Source organism: Centroberyx gerrardi, chromosome 9 (assembly GCF_048128805.1).
Source record: "Centroberyx gerrardi isolate f3 chromosome 9, fCenGer3.hap1.cur.20231027, whole genome shotgun sequence".
Lineage (NCBI taxonomy): Eukaryota > Metazoa > Chordata > Actinopteri > Beryciformes > Berycidae > Centroberyx > Centroberyx gerrardi.
The window spans coordinates 7069055-7087264 of NC_136005.1; the positions used below are offsets into that span (position 1 = coordinate 7069055).

Sequence of the window (18210 nt, forward strand, 5' to 3'; positions counted from 1 at the left end):
TCCCTAATGTGACGAACCAAACTGCCTACCTGTAGACTGGCTGCATCTCTCTGCTGATGCCTAAGACCGCTCCGGGAGGGAAGCGATCAAACTCTTGGAAGAGATCCCTGATGTTGGTCCTGTATTTCAAGTCCAGGTCCAGCTGCACGATGCGCGTCAGACCTGAAAGAAAAGCCCTCCGTTTAAAAACCATGAAATCATTTTTTATGACAAAACATTTCATACTCACCTGCCACTGTAAGAGGGAATTCTCAAAACTCTTACAGCAATTCATAGTATTTCCATGATGTCACATGCATTTCCTACCAATATCGCACTTTACAATACACGCAGTTCATTGGCTGGCCATCTGGCTCCTACCAAGATGGCCGTGTGGTGATGTAACAGAATACTATGGATAGCCTAAAACTCATAACCCACAACCTCATCTATAACTTCACCAAATTCTTACTAAAGAGACGAGTTTGATTTAAGATTATATAAACTACTAACCAAATGGTCTAAAACTAGAAAGACAGACATAATTGATGGCTTTTATTATGTTTGCCAAAAAACATGCAACCAAAGTGACTGATGATGACAGTTGTTTAATACATATAATACGCAAGCTGTCTATTTTCCAAAATTGATGAGACCAGGAAATGTAGGCCTATTTATTTTCTCACTCAACACTGCAGGTAGGCTGAATTTATTTTAGACGAATACTTCATTGACAACTAGTACATCATCTAGCGATTAACAGACAACTTACTTAATCATTCCCATACGTAGTTCTAAGACTCCTTTCAGGAATATAAAACCGCAGGGTCAGTAAGATTAGACTCTGGCAGACTCCTGAACAGCTGAACATGCACCCTGGCAATAGATCATGGACTATACAGCAATATATATTAGGGTCATGCAATAGATCATGGACTATGCAGCAATACGAGGGTCATGCACAGGTATATTTGTCTTTCATGTTATTTATATTGTTTACATCACAAAAGGAATTTCCATGCAATAAATGTTAGAAATGTGTAGAAAGACGAGCATAGCTGTAAATAGCACAAAGTTAATGTTTGGCAGCAGAAAGCCTGCGTACAGTGAAGGATTACCACTGTAACTTGTTCTTTGTGGATAAAATCATAACACCAGTATCCAGGATACACAGACCCTCATCTGTTCATTGTTCCAACTTCCTGTGTTTTGCTGGTTGGCATGGCGATGAAAGGTTGGGAAACACTCAGGGCGCTGGGCAGGTGTGCCATGGACACAACATAATTATTGCATTGGTGAAGCACTTGCCATGCCAATTTGAGAGGGACTGTCACAGAAGATAAGTAATGCCTGTAATGCCCTGGGGGAGGGGTTTGGATCGGTGGAGGGTTCGGTGTTTAAAGACACGTTCAAGGAGACTTCAGAGGCTGTTGAGGGAGGGGAGAGCTGTATCCACTTTAGGCATCCAAAATTTCCAAACCAATTCAGCGTGTCAAACTGGCAATATTTGAGTTCAAAGTTTGTACCTCTAATCTTTAGGCTGCTGTACCGTCACCCAACCTCTAAGACGGCTTCCTAATGTAGATCAGCCTCGCTTTAAAAATCACAAGAAAACAGCATTTCGATGGTGTCTTACTTCTGATGCATTTCTGGTTGAAATAGGCGGGACATAAGGTGGGAAGAAACTGTTGAAACATGGGCGGGTTGGACCCTAATAAACATAGAAAGTGATTCCGTGCTTGGTGCATTATCGTGAGCTGTAAAAAATCCCAGATTCTTTAAAATGAATATATTCCAGCCACCAGGACACAATCATGGTGTTTTAGGAAGAGGAAGCAGGGTTTTTGGGGGGTGAATACCCCAAAATTGCCCTGTTGCACCATGCTGCCATTCGTGTTGCTTTGAAAGTTGTCAAGTTGCAGGTTTTATATGATGGAAGGGGCGTAGGGTGGATTGTTAAAAATGTTTTGATGGTATTATAGGTTGGAATTTCTATGTACACTTACTGGTTCGCCATGAAGAAAGACCTTTATTTATTTATTTATTTTATACAGCACTTGTCAAAACAAGTGTTACAAAGTGCTAGGTGGACATTATGAAAAGGAGAATTAGCTAACACGGTGAAACATTTTTTTTCACATCATTGTGATAAACTCCTTCCTGGAGGTTCAGGCCACATGTGATTCTAAGTAAAAATGCTGTTAATTCACAGTTCATGCTGAATGATTGAACTTATTTCTGGCTTCACCTGACAGATGTCACACACTCTCATGGTGTCAAGGTCTCATTCTGGTGGGACCACAATAGCCAAGCAAAGTCCAAGGCACGACCTGACTGTAAGGGGTGAGACATCACAGGCCAACAGCCTGCACTTGGAAAAAAGAAAACACTACCTTGGCCTGAGCTAAGCTCATTGAAGCACGAAACAATAAGGGGTGACTTAGGGGAGAGTATGGCTGGACCAGCAGCTTGGTCTGGAGAGATATTTTAGGGCGCCGGTTTCTGTTTAAACAAGTGACGGAAAAAGAAAACTCAGCGAGACAGCATCAGCCTGTTTTCTGTCCTCTCCAAACAAGGAAGCAGCCAATCACAATGCCCTCATGTGCTATGCCAACAGAAAAGGGGCTCGGAAAAGAGTCTCCTCCGAGTGGTCAGCGCTGTTTGTTTGGACTAACCGGCTTTAACAGCGGTAGTATAGCAGGAAGCGGCTCTCTGGCTGTTACAACACTGCGGTATGGTGGGTTTGATGTTATATCTATGACTCAACACAAAGTCCCATGGAGGTGAAAGATCACATGCAATCCAAACCATTCTGTGGCATCTATCGTGATACCACATCATGCTGTTGGCAGAACAGGATGTCCTGTATCTGCATACCTGCCAAAACTCCCGATTTTCGCGGGAGTCTCCCTATTTTTAACCCTTTCTCCCGCTGTGCTCCCGATTGGTAATTTCTCCCGCTAATCTCCCGATTTCATAGTGATACGAATCAAATGGGTGTTTCTCAGTTTCTGTGTGGGATATGTGTCGTGGTACCTGGCAACCCAACCCAGAGGCAGAGGTGAGCATGCACAAACGACCCTGCCTGACATGCGTCACTCATCATTGCGCTCGCTCAAGCCCTCCGCTCCACTTGCCGCTGAAAATGGATGAAACAGGTCCCAAGAAGAAGAAATTCTCTTCCAAATTTAAGTCCACTTGGTACGAGACCTTCCCCTTTCTAACCGCTAGCCACATCAGCAAACTTGTAGATGTACTAGCTATTTTGTATAAACCAGGTGACATAATCTAGAAATATCGACACTGACTGAATGCTTGCTTATCTGGTATAGAAACAGATTTTTTCTTAGTAACTGGAAAATGGAAATGGAAACTACCATGGTAAACAAACAAACTATCTTTGGTAGGGTCCTATTTGATATTTTAAGTGCTTTTTTTACATTTCATACTGCATTTCATTCTGTTATTTCTAGATTGGATTACATAGGCTATTAATCTCTGTGAGAGGTCACAATTAGTAAGAAAATCTCCCTCTTTTTCACAGCCTAATGTTGGCAGGTATGTATCTGTGACTGAAAGATCACCAGCTGGGAAAGTAGGGGCAGGTGAAGTGAACGAGTAACAATCTCCCCTCCCTCAACAATGACCATCATAGTGCTGTTGAGCAAGGCACTGAAGCCCAGTTGCTCAGTAGCAGCTCGCAAATGTGGATGTACCTAAAAATATAAAGCAAGTAGGGATGGGACAATATGCTTATCTCATGACATGATTCGATACACGACACGGGGGTTCACGATTCGATACGATGTAAACGTTATGTGCAGGATTCTGTTTATTTCTGAGCCACAAATCATCTAGCAATGGCACTGGTTTGCTAGAATGTAAACAACAATTTCAAAATGTCATCACAAAGTGCAACTAATGCAATGGACAAGCCATCTCATTTGTGATTACTAGAGTAGAATAAAATGTAGCTAATATCGCCATTCATATTTCTGCCCCACGATACGTAGTGTCATATTTGTGCATTGCGATATATTGAGTTTCGATATATTGTCCCATCCATAGAAGCAAGGCATTGCTGACAAAGAGCATGTGTCCCAAGTGAAACCATTTCATGATAAATGGAAGGATAAAAAAGAATAATTATCTTGATCAAACATGCAGGACGAATTCTGTAATGTATAGTCATGGTCAATATACAGTGACGTTGTGGCCTTTGTGGGTTTGACTGGTGTTTGCGCGCCTTAGGGTAACATTACAGCATGCAAGGTAATTAGGACAGCTTTCTCCTATATATATAGAGAGATATGGGAGTGTGTATGTGTGTCGGCGAGAGACAGAAAGAAGGAGAGAGAGAGACAGAAAGAAGGAGAGAGAGAGAGAGAGAGAGAGAGAGAGAGAGAGAGAGAGAGAGAGAGAGAGAGAGAGAGAGAGAGAGAGAGAGAGAGAGAGAGAGCTTTTCCCAGTGACAGGGTGGATCCCAGTAAGCAGACAGTGGACTCGACTGTACAGGAGACGGACCACACACACAGCACTGCTTTGTTTCAATAATACCTTAACTATAGTCTGTGTCTGGAGGAGAACAAGCTTCTCTGTTATCAAATCCGTTCCAGACAAGTTTGGGGATAAAGCTGGAGAATGTTTTTTAAGTACACCATTTGTTAAAATAAGAATAGTCATTTGCTTTTGTCTGGCAAGCATGTGTTCCTGTTTGGTTGTTTTACCTCAACTTCCTTCCTCAACCATAAAATTTGCAATTTGACCTCGCCATTTGACAAGACTCCTAAAGGGATGAGCAGCAATAACAGGGATTTAAATCAATCTCAGCTTTTGATTTTCTCATGTTGTATTGGCCACAGGCCAAGTGGTTTGTGGGTGGCGGAAATGTATTGGAGGAATAATGTTGTTAGGTGGCTTGTAGCTTGCCTGAGGCACTGACCAGATCACACAGTTGTCTTGCGTTTGTCTAAACACCAGAATGGCAACAGCAGAGACAATGTTACCTAACATTACCACAATTTTTTCAGGAAGAAATTGGGTCAGCCTCATCAAGCCCTGATACCGGTCTTTAAGTGAGCACTTATAGCCCACATGCTAGGTGCATTTAGAGGGTGAGAAAAGCCCTGAGTGCTGAAGAGGGTTGGTCAAATTACATGGACCAGGAGCTAATTTGAACACATTAGCGGCTTCAGCTAATAGCTACACTTGGATAATCAAGGCTCATTACTGTAAAAGAAATCAATGTGAACTGTCTGGTCGAAGCAAAACCATTCTTTTCAAATCATATCTATTTCTCCAAATACATAAAATATGGCATCCCATTAGCTTTGAAGTACTCTTTCTTGGCATGCATGAAGTGTAATCTCTAGAGTGGATTTCAGCCAATCTGTTTCGTGTAGCAACATGGTGTTTGTGGGCAGAGGAGGGAAGGCTAATCCAGTGTTCTCTACTGAAAGGCAATCTGCACATAGTACAATCTTTATCCTGTGAAGTTCAAGTCGATAGTGGTTAAGGGAGTGATTCTACATGTCATTTGGTTTGAGACAGATAAATGAGTCCACATGGTGCTGAATATTCACAAAGTAGGGGTGGCAGTGGGCATAAATTGACAACACAGTACTTTCTCCAGTTCATTTTGAGTGAAGGGACTCTATGGACCGGTCACTGCAGAGAGCAGGCTGTATGTAGGTCAGTGAACTGACCTACATACATCCTTGATCACTGTTAACTGTGATCAAGGATGAAGAATGGCCCAATTCCCCCACTTCCTTGTGTAATTCACGGTACAAGATGATAATCATAATTACTGAAACCCTCCAGACCACAAATGTATTTGTGAAGGGAATAAAAGAACATTATACAACAGGTCTGGTCAACTAGACATTTAGAACATGAACAAATCAGCATGACAGAACACCTAGCCCTGCTCATCACTAAAAATATTACTCCGCCATTTCCATGGCAACATTGTAACTGCCAGAGCTGGAGCAAAAACCAGTAGCCTACAATAAACTAATAAATCTGAAACATTTTTTGCTCTTTATTTCAAAGGTAACTTAGACAATAACCTGAAAAGCTGATTAGCAAAAAGCCGCCTAAAAATGGGTTGTTAGGATGTCTTATAAACCAGCAAATTACCGATCAATGCTCATGAAAATATAATAATATATATTATTATACAATATATTTAAATATAACTGTTCAGCCTTGATGTTACTAGACGCTCTGGCATCCTCCATCAGCTGTGCCGGTGAGTCGGTGACACGGCGCTACTAGCTTAAAAATACATGTGAAGTTCGCGGACGTAGTAGCTAAATCTGTCCATGGAAAAATTATTTTTTTCAGCAGATATCTTAGTTACAACAAAATTGAGCTAGCAAGGCAGTTTTGTGTTTATATGTGTGGTATTTATCCAGTTTGGGAAATCCCACGATCTCTAGAAAGCATTAGCTCAAGTTGGCTGGCTGACTCAACAGGGACTAGAAATCGTCTCTGTTGCTAGGTCGTTACTAAGGGTCGGCCTATTTGCTGGAGTAGTAAACTAGGTTTCATTACATAGGAGTCTACTGACGTGACTGATTGTTTTCCAGTTATTAGTCAGACCCCATGTATTTCCAGGGAAACGGAGATAACACTAGCAAAAAGTTTTATATTTTGAGAGCGAATTGCCCCACAATATGAATACGTTTTGATTATATGTTTTATTTTGTTGGTAACCGTTGTATAATCGCAAAATTACACTCGAGGGTGAGCTTTACCGTCATGATTGGCACTAAAGTGATGGTTACGGACCTCGGTGCAAGCGCCTCGGTCCTGACCGCATCACTGTCGTGCCAATAATGACGATAAAGCTCACCCTCGAGTGTAATACTGCTTAATCAGAATACCGCTATGTTTCAGTGATACCTTTCAGGTGGATGGTGTCATTTCAGTGATTAAGGGTTTGTGGTATCATTTCATTTTATGAATTGTTTAGTTTTTATCCAGTGCAGTTGTGCTCTTGAGTGCTTTCTTCAAAGATATTTGCACAAGCCGATTTTGTCCCCTGCCAAGCGCAATCTGTCTCTGTGTTGTTCATCACTGAAAGAGCTATACTCATCCGAATTTAAGTTTCTGGCTCACCAGCCAAGAACTAGTAAACAAAAAAACAAAAAAAACAACAATAACAACATTTTCCCCAGAAAATGTTTCGGTTCACAGAGCGGATTTCCTATATTCAGGTAACTTTTTATGTATAAAATAACATTGAAAATATAGTACAAAACTCAATACAAAAATCAATAAAATGGAGACTGCATTTTTGTTGTAACGCATTTTGTTGACTGCTCGGAAACAGTAGTGGTAGTATAGGACCTAGATTTTTTTGTGTAACTATTTTTTAACAAATAGCCTATCGTAAATGCACAGATTTTTAAATTTGATCAAAATATGGGAGAAAATGGGGAGAAATGAGACCACAGGCGAACACCAGGAGAAGGGCATGATAATCAGGAGTCTCCCAGGAAAATCGTGAGGGTTGGCAGGTAAGGTGCTTGGCTTGGTTAACTTTGGACGCTGTCGCCAGGTAAAGCCATTGAGCCTGGTCCAGTCCACCAACCCAGTCATGTTCAGCCCAGGCCTGCTATTCTACAGCAAGGAACCCACTGGGAAGAGCTATTAGATCTGTATGGGAGAGGGTGGATGGGTCCGCAGATACCGGGTGAATGCGTTTTGTTCTCCAGCAACAGGTCTTTCATCCTTACCCTTGAAAAACATGAAAAAGCAGCACATGGTGTGTATTGGGTGTATTGGAAATACTAAAATGTATTAAATGGTCCTCTAACCAAGGGCAACTAGAATGTTTTTGCGTCTCACCTTGGAATTTCACCAGACAGTGACGTGAGGCGTTATGAAACCCGCTGTCTCCGTCACTGGCAAGGGGCAAATAAAAGTAGAACCTAACAAGTGTTGAAATAAATCAGGTTTTTAAACATCTATCTGCAATGTAACTTTAGGCTTGCGTGACAAGCAGCCGCCCAGCTACTACCTAATTTCCAGAAGTCATCATTCTCACTTTAGCGAAGCAATTCACACATTTGCGATGTCATTCCTAGGCTAGGTGGAAAATGAAGGTTGGGGTTGCGAGGGACAGTCAAGCCGCAGCATGCTGAAACCTCTGGGGCTGATGCACAAATATGGAACAGTTATCCACTAACGCACACAACGTGTCTCTTAGGGACTTTATCCGGGATCTAATCATGAGGAAATTAATTACAAGAGAGAAATATTTCCATTGTGCAAGTTCATTTCCCCTCCGTCAAGGGCAGATGGTGTGACACTTGAGCCCTATTTTTAAGATGTTTTTCTACCTGACATCTACCATTATGGGCCACAGTAGTTTTCGCCAAACTATGGCTCAGAATGACAGAATTAATATTTATATTAATTTATAAAGTACACATCCCAGTTTGTACGGCTGATGGAAAAACAAATCTAACACTGAACCTTATAGCAGTGGACATACCATCAAACTACTGAATCATCCTGACCAAACTCAGAATGACAGTCAAAACACAATATCTGAAATGTGGCTATATTCTTCTTGCATCTTTTCAATTGGGTTGCAAGAAGCCAATTCTGGCACTCAGGAAAAGACACACACACCTTGTATGCATGCTCACACACACATTCCAGTGTAGACTACTGCACACATACTCCCTGTTGATGCAAGCATTCTTTGAACAGAAATGGATAAACACACAGAACAGACATATGGCATGCTAGGTCAATCACTAAACCAATGTCAAACACACAAACCTGGTTGTGTGAGAAACCAAAAAGACACACGCTTCCAATTCAGACAAGTGAAGAATGCTCAAAAGAAAAATAAATTCAACGCACTGGGCAAAAACTTTTGATTGTCATTTCAAGAAGCTAGACAAACTCCCAATGTCACATTGACGAAAGGTTTCAAATCGAGCAGAAATAACTCTGAACTCCCATCTTTGAACCACACATGACTTTTCAGAAGTGACAGCTGAGTGACAACACAACCATGCACTCAAACATTTTTCCTCGGGCAGAATATGAGAATTTTTTCACTTTAAATGACTTTTTTTGCCTAAAGAGATTCAGCTTTTTCTTCACAATTTTCCTCTTCTGCTCGTCAAGTGATATCCTACTTACCCGTCTAACAGAAATAGCATACTAGGTATTCTATGGAAATCTTTAAAGAAAGCCTGAACTTGACCTCGGGGTGTGCGAAGCCTGCAAATGTGGACGTACAGTACTTCCTTTAGTGGAAAACTAATAAAATGGGGAAATTCAGGCTCCTGCTCACGCTACTAAATCGCCACGCATATGAAATCTGTTTTATGCATATGAATTCTATTTTAGCAGTGAGCCGAATAAAATGGTGAAACTGATTGCTTAGAAGTGGAAAACAATTGAATAAAAGGAATATATTTGAGCTTCACAGGCACATGCCAAGGAAATGCACCCTCTATTCAAATCTTTGTATCTTAAATCTTAAATCTTTCTAATAATTATCTCTGAATCTCAACATGAACAGAATATTAAGAACGAGAACATGTGATGATCTAAATAGTTCACCACATCACACTCTGAGCCAAAGTTTCAAAAACCTCTTCCTCCGGTGGGAGTGCATCACACTGTCTGGAAAACTTCTGTCTGGTTTCAAGGTTTTGTGAGCGTGGCAGCCACAGAAAGGTGTCCTGTAGTGAGTATCGATTCAACCCCCCAAAGCCTGTTGCTCCATTTGCAGAGTGCCGCCCCATGCTGCACATCCACTGGGGTGTGAAAAGTGCTGGACCACAACACCACACGGACAACAGTGGAGACCGCCTGCCATCAGTCTGTACAAACACGGGGGGCAGTGATGTGGGCAGCGGTGACGGAACAGAACACATCCTGCCTCCCCAGCTCCCCAGGGCCTCTCCAGCCTGCCACGTGTCTGACAGATACCTGGCCATGCTGCCTTTTCCAACTGTGCACCAACACTGCTGGGACAGAGAAGTGAGCGCCTGAGCCAGTAGGGTCAACCCGAGAATATAGATAACAGTGTTACATGTTTAAACCTATACTTAGATCTTTATGTAAAAATATACCTGTCTTATCAGCCTAAATCACAAAGTGGGGCAATAGAGACGACCATCCCATCCCCACTAACTGACATCTATATAGAAGGTCATCACCGGGTACCAAAGATCAGCCAATAGCAGATGGCCAGTTCAGTACCCTACTTTTCACCATTAGGTCTCGGGCTACATCACAGATTTGCGTTTGGGGTTTAATTACTCTGTAAGAGCGAAATACATCCTGAACAGCAGTGAGCGAGCGCTCCGTCCAGAGAAAGTTGGACTCACCAACGTTAGATCTTTTTCCTCTCTTGTCCCTTTGGTTTCCTTTGTTATAAAGCATCACGGACTGGCCAGGTTGGTGAATATGTGTGTGCTGTGCGCAGTTTACTTGTCGTGTTGCATGATTTCAATTTTTCAGACAGTTACCCCTTGCTGCCATTTGATGCAGCCAAAGTGCAAAGTTGCCCCGTGTAACTTTAAGCTTAAAAATAGCGTAAATCATCCAAGTTAAAACCACTCACCGGTCACCTTTGGAAACCCTTCAGAGGCCACTTTAACACTCCTGCCTACACTAATAAAATATAGCAGTACATTTCACAGTTTTCGTGTGTGCATCAACTGTGAAAAGAATTTCCTCTATGAGGACAATAAACTAACTAACTTTCTAATGCACATTTCTCCTCCACATCCCAGGTATGAATGTGTCAGTTCAATTTTACAAGTGCAAATTTGATTCAAATGTATAGTTATAATGATAGGGTGTAAATTCTTAACAGCCCTGGGTTCAACCGGCCAAACAAAACTATTCTAAAAGTAAGCTCAACCAATAGTTGATCAATTGACTGACTGAGGAAGTGTGAGAAAGTGCACGAGTCTTACTTTGAGGCATGATGTGGTGCATGGCTACAGACAGGAAGAAGATGGCGTCGCTGTAGTAAGCCCCAGAGCCGGCGCTGAAGTGCTTCTGCATGGCCTCGACGATAGGGAAGAGCTTCTGTGTGAGGGCGACCACGTCATGGAACACCACCTGCATGGGAGATTAATACAGCGGAAACATGTCAACTTAAATCACAACGTTGACTACTGCAACTTCCAAACTGCAAGAGGCTGCACTTTGTGATCAGAGGGAAAGGTGCATCAGCAACATACAAACTGCATCTCAGAGAAAATCTTAGGATATATTATATATATATATATATATATATATATATATATATATATATATATATATATATATATATGTATATAATTAGATATAATTTTAGGATATAAAAATACAAGAAAATCTAAAATAAAATAAAAAGATTCAGCATGTAGTGTTAAATATTATGATGTACACCTAAAAGCTAAAAAAGTCATTTCTCATTTCATTCTGACTTACAAAACAATAGCGTGTTATACTGAGTAAATGCTAAGCCTGACTAGAGTGAGTCTCTAGTCCTATTACTCATGCCATATGACAAAACCCGAATCTTCATTAATTGAAGAAGTTACTGTGTGCAGAGGGTCTGCCACACAATCATCCTGATCCTCCACACAAATCCCAATGAATGCCATCTTCTCATCTACAGATTCACAGCTCCCTCAATCCCATGAAGCAGCAGTTTCTGCTGTGAGCATGTACAGTAGATATCTCTCCAGATTACTGAAAGAGGATTGAAAAAAATACAGTAAGCACCGATTCCCATTAAAGCTTTCATTCCTACAGCAAAATCAACAAATATGTTCGGGACATATTCCCGATTGGACGCTGGCCTTCTCTGGTTAAGCCCGACAGCTAGATAGAGGGTTTAGATAAAACCTGGTCAATATGGCTGTCATATTTTAAATCAGGTCCACGTGTCTGGGATGCCAGACATCATTTAATGATCCCTAAAAGATTAAGGTAAGCCCCCGGGACCGTTTTTGGAAATCAGTGTCCGGGACTGTTGTTGGTATTGTGCTATAATGGCACACAAATCATTGCAGTTGGCTATAAAACATGTTGTATTTCCGAAGCCCCTGATGAAACCCTCACTCACTTAAAGTCGAGATGAAATGAAAAATGCATTTTTAACCCTTTTAGATCACATCCCCGGTCATATTGTGCACCTATTTAACAATATATGCCAAAAAAAATACAAAAAATCCATTTCTTTGTATTCTTATATCAAAATCCAATCATGTTTTCTTCCTGTAAAACAAAATATGCCGTGTGCTTACGTAAGCATGAACCAACCAATGTTTTAACAACGCCCCTTAGCTGTTCTAAAATCACTGTAAACCACGGCCTCTTGGGGCTTATTGCTTTAGCGAAGGATTTGATTTAAATCCCTCTTCTAACTGTACACCGCTCAAATATTCTGTTTCACTGGGAAATACGTCACAGTACAGAAGCTAAAGACGCTCTAACTTCTGTTTCAGTGGGACTTTAAGATGCATTGGAAACATTTACATATTATGCATTTAGCAGATGCTCTTGCCAAAACCAGAGTGACTTGCTTTAAGGTAGATTAAGCTTCAGTTCATACATCATGGATTATATGTGAAGTCTAACAGATAAAATAGTAATACCAAGACAGGAAAATAAAATGTAATAGGATAAATACTCAAAAGATTGATGGTTGATTCTTCCCTTCTCTCTTTAAAAATCAGAAGCAGTACGTATGCTTATTGCTCAGTTATAGACTTTCACTGCATAAACTGTGGCTTTGATAAAATCAGACTTAAAATCACCAATGGGCAGACATTTTGTTTTTACAGCTGAGCATGGAAAATCTGGATTCCACCTTTATAGCATGTGTATTTCTTTCTATTTCCTTGTGTATTTTATAGATTGTGTTCCGTTTTTAAGAGCTACCCATGAATAATTCAGAGTAAACACAGCAAAACAAAAGTTTACTACTTTCAATAACCCTGGCACAATAAATAATGCAACAAGGTCTTAGAAAAGCCTATTTGCTTTACAGCTATCCAACGTCTGCCTCAATTTAGGCAAATGGACTAAAGACTTGACATATGGTGATGATGACAAGGTTAAAGAGCAAGCCATCCAGCTGTGCTGCAATGTGAAAAACTGAACCGATGTTAAGTTTTTGAGTTAGGCTAGGACTGGGTTTTTGTCTCTCACTATGTTCTTGGGACATTCAAGTTACTGTCAGAGTCTTGAGATCAGCTTCAATTAACAACATCATTTTACTGAAGAGGGGTAAAGCCGTCACCACTTCTGAAAAAGGAAGGAACATCAGCAAATAAAAAGGCTAGCTGCTCTATTCTGGTACAAGGAAAGCTAATCAGTGAGCGCCAATGTGAGAGTGTGCCTTGGGCCTGAAAGATTGACTGACCACACCATTACACCATTCAGATTGACTTGTACTGGCTGTTGACTGTTCTCTGCACAGTGCAGGATTGCACGCTCCAAACAGTAACTAGGAGAATGGATGCAATTAGGTGAGAAGAACATTATGTTTTGTTTACAGGCTATTGCTTTTACCGTTTTAGTGGGCATGAGATCGCACCGTCTTTTGATTAGCTACACACTGAAGGTAAGGGCAGTCACAAAAGCAACACTTCAGTTTGACACCAGTGGAAAAAAAAGACTAGAAGGCCTAGCTATGCTGCAAATAATCCAATTAAAGTTTTTCCAGATATTGCTCTAGTGACTTATTAGGAAGAAAAAAAGGTCACCTATTTTTTGGACACACTGTTGAGCTGCAAATAGCCCAACACCATTTTCTATTAAAATTGGAATCTGCTCTGACAAGAAACCTCTCAGCAAGAGGAATACAGCTGGGCAAGTAATATTATTAGCTCGAGTCGTGAACATAGCCTAAACTAACCTAGGAAATAAAATTGGAGTTGCACACAGCTGATTTGAGAAGCTGGACGTGTTCGGTAGCTGCTATCGCGTTGTTGATCTGCTTTTTGAAGGGAAGCCCATATTGAGCAAAGTTTCCTTTTTGACTTTCCCAGCCTGGCTTGTCTGCCACAATCTCTACTGAACAGGGGATGAGAGAGGGACTTGGGTCATGAACATTCACCCCTCTACGTCATCAAACCACGGAAGGACAAATTTAATATGGAACGCATCCTGGTCAGTGGTGGAAACTATTGCTTAACTATCTTTCACACAAGAGGACCATCATAACATATTTCTTTGTCAATAAGACTCCCCAAGTGTGTTCAGGTTTTAAAATTAGGAATAATTTCTGAGCACATTGCTTAATTCCTGTCAATAGCCTAAATAACGCACTGCTATTTGGGAAGCAATGGGGACAATGTGGCAGTCAAACACTTCATGAAATCATAGCTTGAATGCAGAAAGACTCAAGTGTGTCGTGTCATTGGAAGTGTGTGAATGATGGTCAGCAGTAATGAGCATGGCCCTTGGGCAGTGTGACTCTACAGGCTGTTTGTTCCGAATGTCAAGAGGGTCTTTGAATTTGCCACTGTTGGGAAGTCATGGAGGTTGAGATTCTTGCATAACCACCATCTTGTCCTCATGCTCCCCCGAGATGAATAATTAAAATGAATGAGGATAGGGATGAGCAGACAAGGATGTCAACATGCTCATACACTGCCCAAGTCAGCCCTCGGGGAGTTCCCATCCCATTTGTAACTTTGGCAGGACTTTGTGTGTGTCTGTTATGTGCATGTCAGCAGAGACAGAAAGTGGTTGTGCTCATTTCAGTGGTGGCAGCACATTATTTCATGCTTCATCATCTCAAAAACTCCATGTTTGAAACCAGTGGTCTGGAATGACACCATGAGGATGACAATAACATCGGCTCGCACAGGAAATCACTGGGTATGCAGCCTGCAACTACAGGCTGGGCACAGGCTGTTCCAGTGTGTGCAGCATGTAACTTTGATAAGGCAGCAAGTTGTGTAAGTGAGTTATGAGCACAGTTTCCCCGATGCCAGTCTGCACGCCTGGATTACTGCATGGAGGGCAACTGCTACCAACCACCAAGGGCATCAGAGCACTGAGCTGGTGTGCGGATAAACTTCCAATATCTCATTAAATTCAATTGGAAAGGGGCGCCCTGGTGGCTCACCAACTAGAGCTCGTACCATACAAGGCTCAGTCCTTCCCGCAGCGACCCGGGTTCGAATCCAGCCCGCGGTCATTTGCTGCATGTCCTCCCCTCTCTCTCTCCCATACCTTCCTGTCTCTCTCTTACTATCTCTATCAATAAAGCATAAAAAATGCCTAAAATAAATCTTAAAAATAAAAATTCAATTGGAAAATGTGTCATTGAGGGCAAAATTATTCTGATAATACGCCCTAAATTTGCAAGTGACATCTTAGTTATTCTTGGTGCTTTGCTGTGGGTGTCCCATGCAAATTTATGTACGCTGTGTTATAGCAATTTGCACTTTGTTTACTGAGCGGTGTTAGTTTCCTGCCATATAATTCAGCCTGCTACACAGCAGCGCACTCTCGCTTCTATGCATATGATGCCTTTGCCGATAGGCCTCTAGTTGACTGTCTAGTTAACAGAATTTATGATATAATGTTAATATAATAAACAGCCAAACTGTTTATGATGCTGTTAGTTATGAGCCCTCACACTCTTGTATCTGCTGTATCATTTTGTGATATTCCAAAATCTACTGATATTGTCACCAGTACTTTGTAGTCGCCCTCTTTAACAAATTTGCATTGTATCTTGATTAGCTTCAGTTTCTAGTTGTACATTGAACATTTTGTATTGTCTTGTTTGCCTAACGTATCTGATGGGTGGAGGGTGGGGGGTGGGGAGGGTGTTAATCCTCGGGGGATAATCTCTGCATGTCACTGTGGTCTCTCTTTTGGAGGACCTAAGAGATTTTGTCTGGTCATCTCCTTAGATATCAGTGTATCTGGTCTCACTGCACTGCTCCATGACAAGACAAATCTGAGCAGTTCATCACGGCTTGTCCAGTACTCCTCATATTGCATTACCCTGTATTACACAGTTCAGTGGCGCTCCTAAAGAGAGTTTGAGCAGGGTTTGAGTTGGAAAGTGGGGAGGGTGAAATGAACAGGGAGTAATCTGACCCTCTGGCTCAAAACTGCCTAAATGCTAAGCTGAGCAAACCTCTAGTCAATCCAAAGCAGGCAGAGGATCAGCCTAAGCTAACGCAGAGCTGCGACATCCCTACCAGATGATGAAGATGATGAGATATTCCTGGGGGGGAAAGGGCTGGAAGGCGAGGGAGGATTTGGGAAGGGATAAGCAAGTTGTAAACAAGTTTGTTATCTTGTGCTCTGTGAGGCATACAAAAGAAGGGGGGGGGGGGGGGGGGGCAGGGCATCGCATCAAACAGAAAGAGCAAGACAGAGGCGACATAATCCTCTCTTTTGGCAGAAAGAACACAGACGGGGAGGGATATCTCCAACAGTGAGGGTAGTTTGGCAGGCCAACACTGCCCCCGTGTGTTTAAAAACACATACCATACATAAGCTTTGGTGCAATCTCCAGCCAGTGTGTTTCTCCAAAAGGAGGCTTGTGTTCCTGAGGTTAGAGCCTGGAGTCTTTAATTGCTGAACCCTAAAACAGCGCTGTGCAATGAATCTACATCAGTACAACTACATCAATAAACCAGTATGGCTGGGTGTCACTGGAAAGATCCCAATACTGCCTCTAAAATTCTATTTATTCCAATATTGGTCCTTATTTAATGACTACACATTTCATTATGCTACAGAGTAAATTATCTGTTTTTCTACATAGAAAAAGACCACACTCAAATGATTTCTTCAAAACAAAGCACAGATGAACTAGAAGAAAATTGTAGTTCTCGTTGTAAGAATCTACTTGATAGATACCCGAGATTGGTATAGTACGAATAGATATTGTTTTAGGATGCCCAACCCTACCTACCTCGTACTTAAATGTTGCGTCCAGGAGAAACTCCAGCAGCATCCTCTCTCCCAGTTCTTGGCTGGCCTGGTCGCTCACAAAGTGAAGAACGAGCACCTCTCCCTCCAGGAAGCGGCCATGCTTGACCATGGACAACATGGCCACCCTGAACTTCTCCTGCAGGCTCCGGCTCTTGTCCACCTTGGTGAACATCATGAGTGCGTGGTAGTGCTGGTCGCCCACAGCCTCACTGTCCGCTCTCCTGAACCTACTGTCCTCGCTCTCTTCTCCTACGTCTCGCTCCTCCCCTCCTTCCTCTTCAGATCCATCCGGGTGCGGCAGCCTGGTGTCCAAAGACAGGTCTGCGTCGTTTCTGTTGGCGTTGTGGCTGGCCTGCGTGTGCTTGATGCGCTTGGTGGTGCTGGAGAAATTCTGCTTCTCTGAGCCAAAGTAGTAAAAAGCTACAACGGCAAGCGCTGCAGCCAGAAGCAGGACGAACTGATAGGACCTGAATGTGCTGATCCTACCCATGGTGCCGGCTACCACTCTCAGGACGCCCATATCTCCCAACCACCTTGTAATCCTGTTGCTGTCATGGGACGGGAGATGGGAATAAACCCACCATCACGTGTCCTTCTAGTTCACTGTCATTTTTCAGAAGTAAGCTTAGTCTTATCAACAGACAGGCCTTTCCTGTAAGAGAAAGAAAAGTCATTTTCAGCCCAAGCCTAGAGGGAAGAGGAGTGGGACAGACAGAAGTAACACTTGGTGCTCTTGTGGATTAAGAAAGCTAAAGTCCTTAAATGTATAGGTGGTCATTGGGAACAGGAATCACATCTATAGAAAACTTACTAGCTCTAAGATTGAAAACCTCCACTGAGAAAAGTAAATTCTTGAGTTGTATACACAAGTCCAAGTCCAAGGCACTTTAAATCCCGTAAAAGGAGGGAAGACACTAAAAGCTTGAAATTTAAAGAGCCTTTATTGTCAGTTATTTTCAGTCCAAGCCTAGAGGGAAGGGGAGTGGATTTGGACTTGTTTAACTTGAATCAAATGCAATAACAACAGCTCTAAATTCGTGTCTTGACATGTTAAACGTCATCTACAATAACTTTATTTGCTGGAGCCCTGCAGCCAGGCAGTGTTGTAATTTCGCGCCACGGCTGACAGTCTAGACAACAACATACACAGTACCTCGATTACGGAGTTTGGCTAAATTAGTAACGTCATCCGACCCATGCACGTCGATGCTTGCAAATCCGTGAATTCTAAGTTGCCATGCCCAGAAAATAAACCGTTACTAGAAGAGTAGTAGCCACTCA

General features: G+C 42.0%; 1 protein-coding gene across 2 annotated transcripts in view; it reads right to left on the reverse strand.

The window, feature by feature from the left end:
- Positions 1-17565, reverse strand: part of xxylt1 (xyloside xylosyltransferase 1) — a 33013-nt gene extending 15448 nt beyond the window's left edge. For both annotated transcript variants that reach the window (XR_013505075.1, XM_078285463.1), the window contains exons 1-3: positions 16910-17565; positions 10941-11088; positions 30-162 (exon numbers count right to left, since the gene is read on the reverse strand). Coding sequence is in view for 1 of the 2 variants with exons in the window: in XM_078285463.1 (XP_078141589.1) it covers positions 30-162; positions 10941-11088; positions 16910-17449 (821 nt within the window). In the remaining variant the exon portion in view is untranslated. The remainder of the gene's footprint in view (positions 1-29; positions 163-10940; positions 11089-16909) is intronic.
- Between the last annotated feature and the right edge of the window lie 645 nt (positions 17566-18210).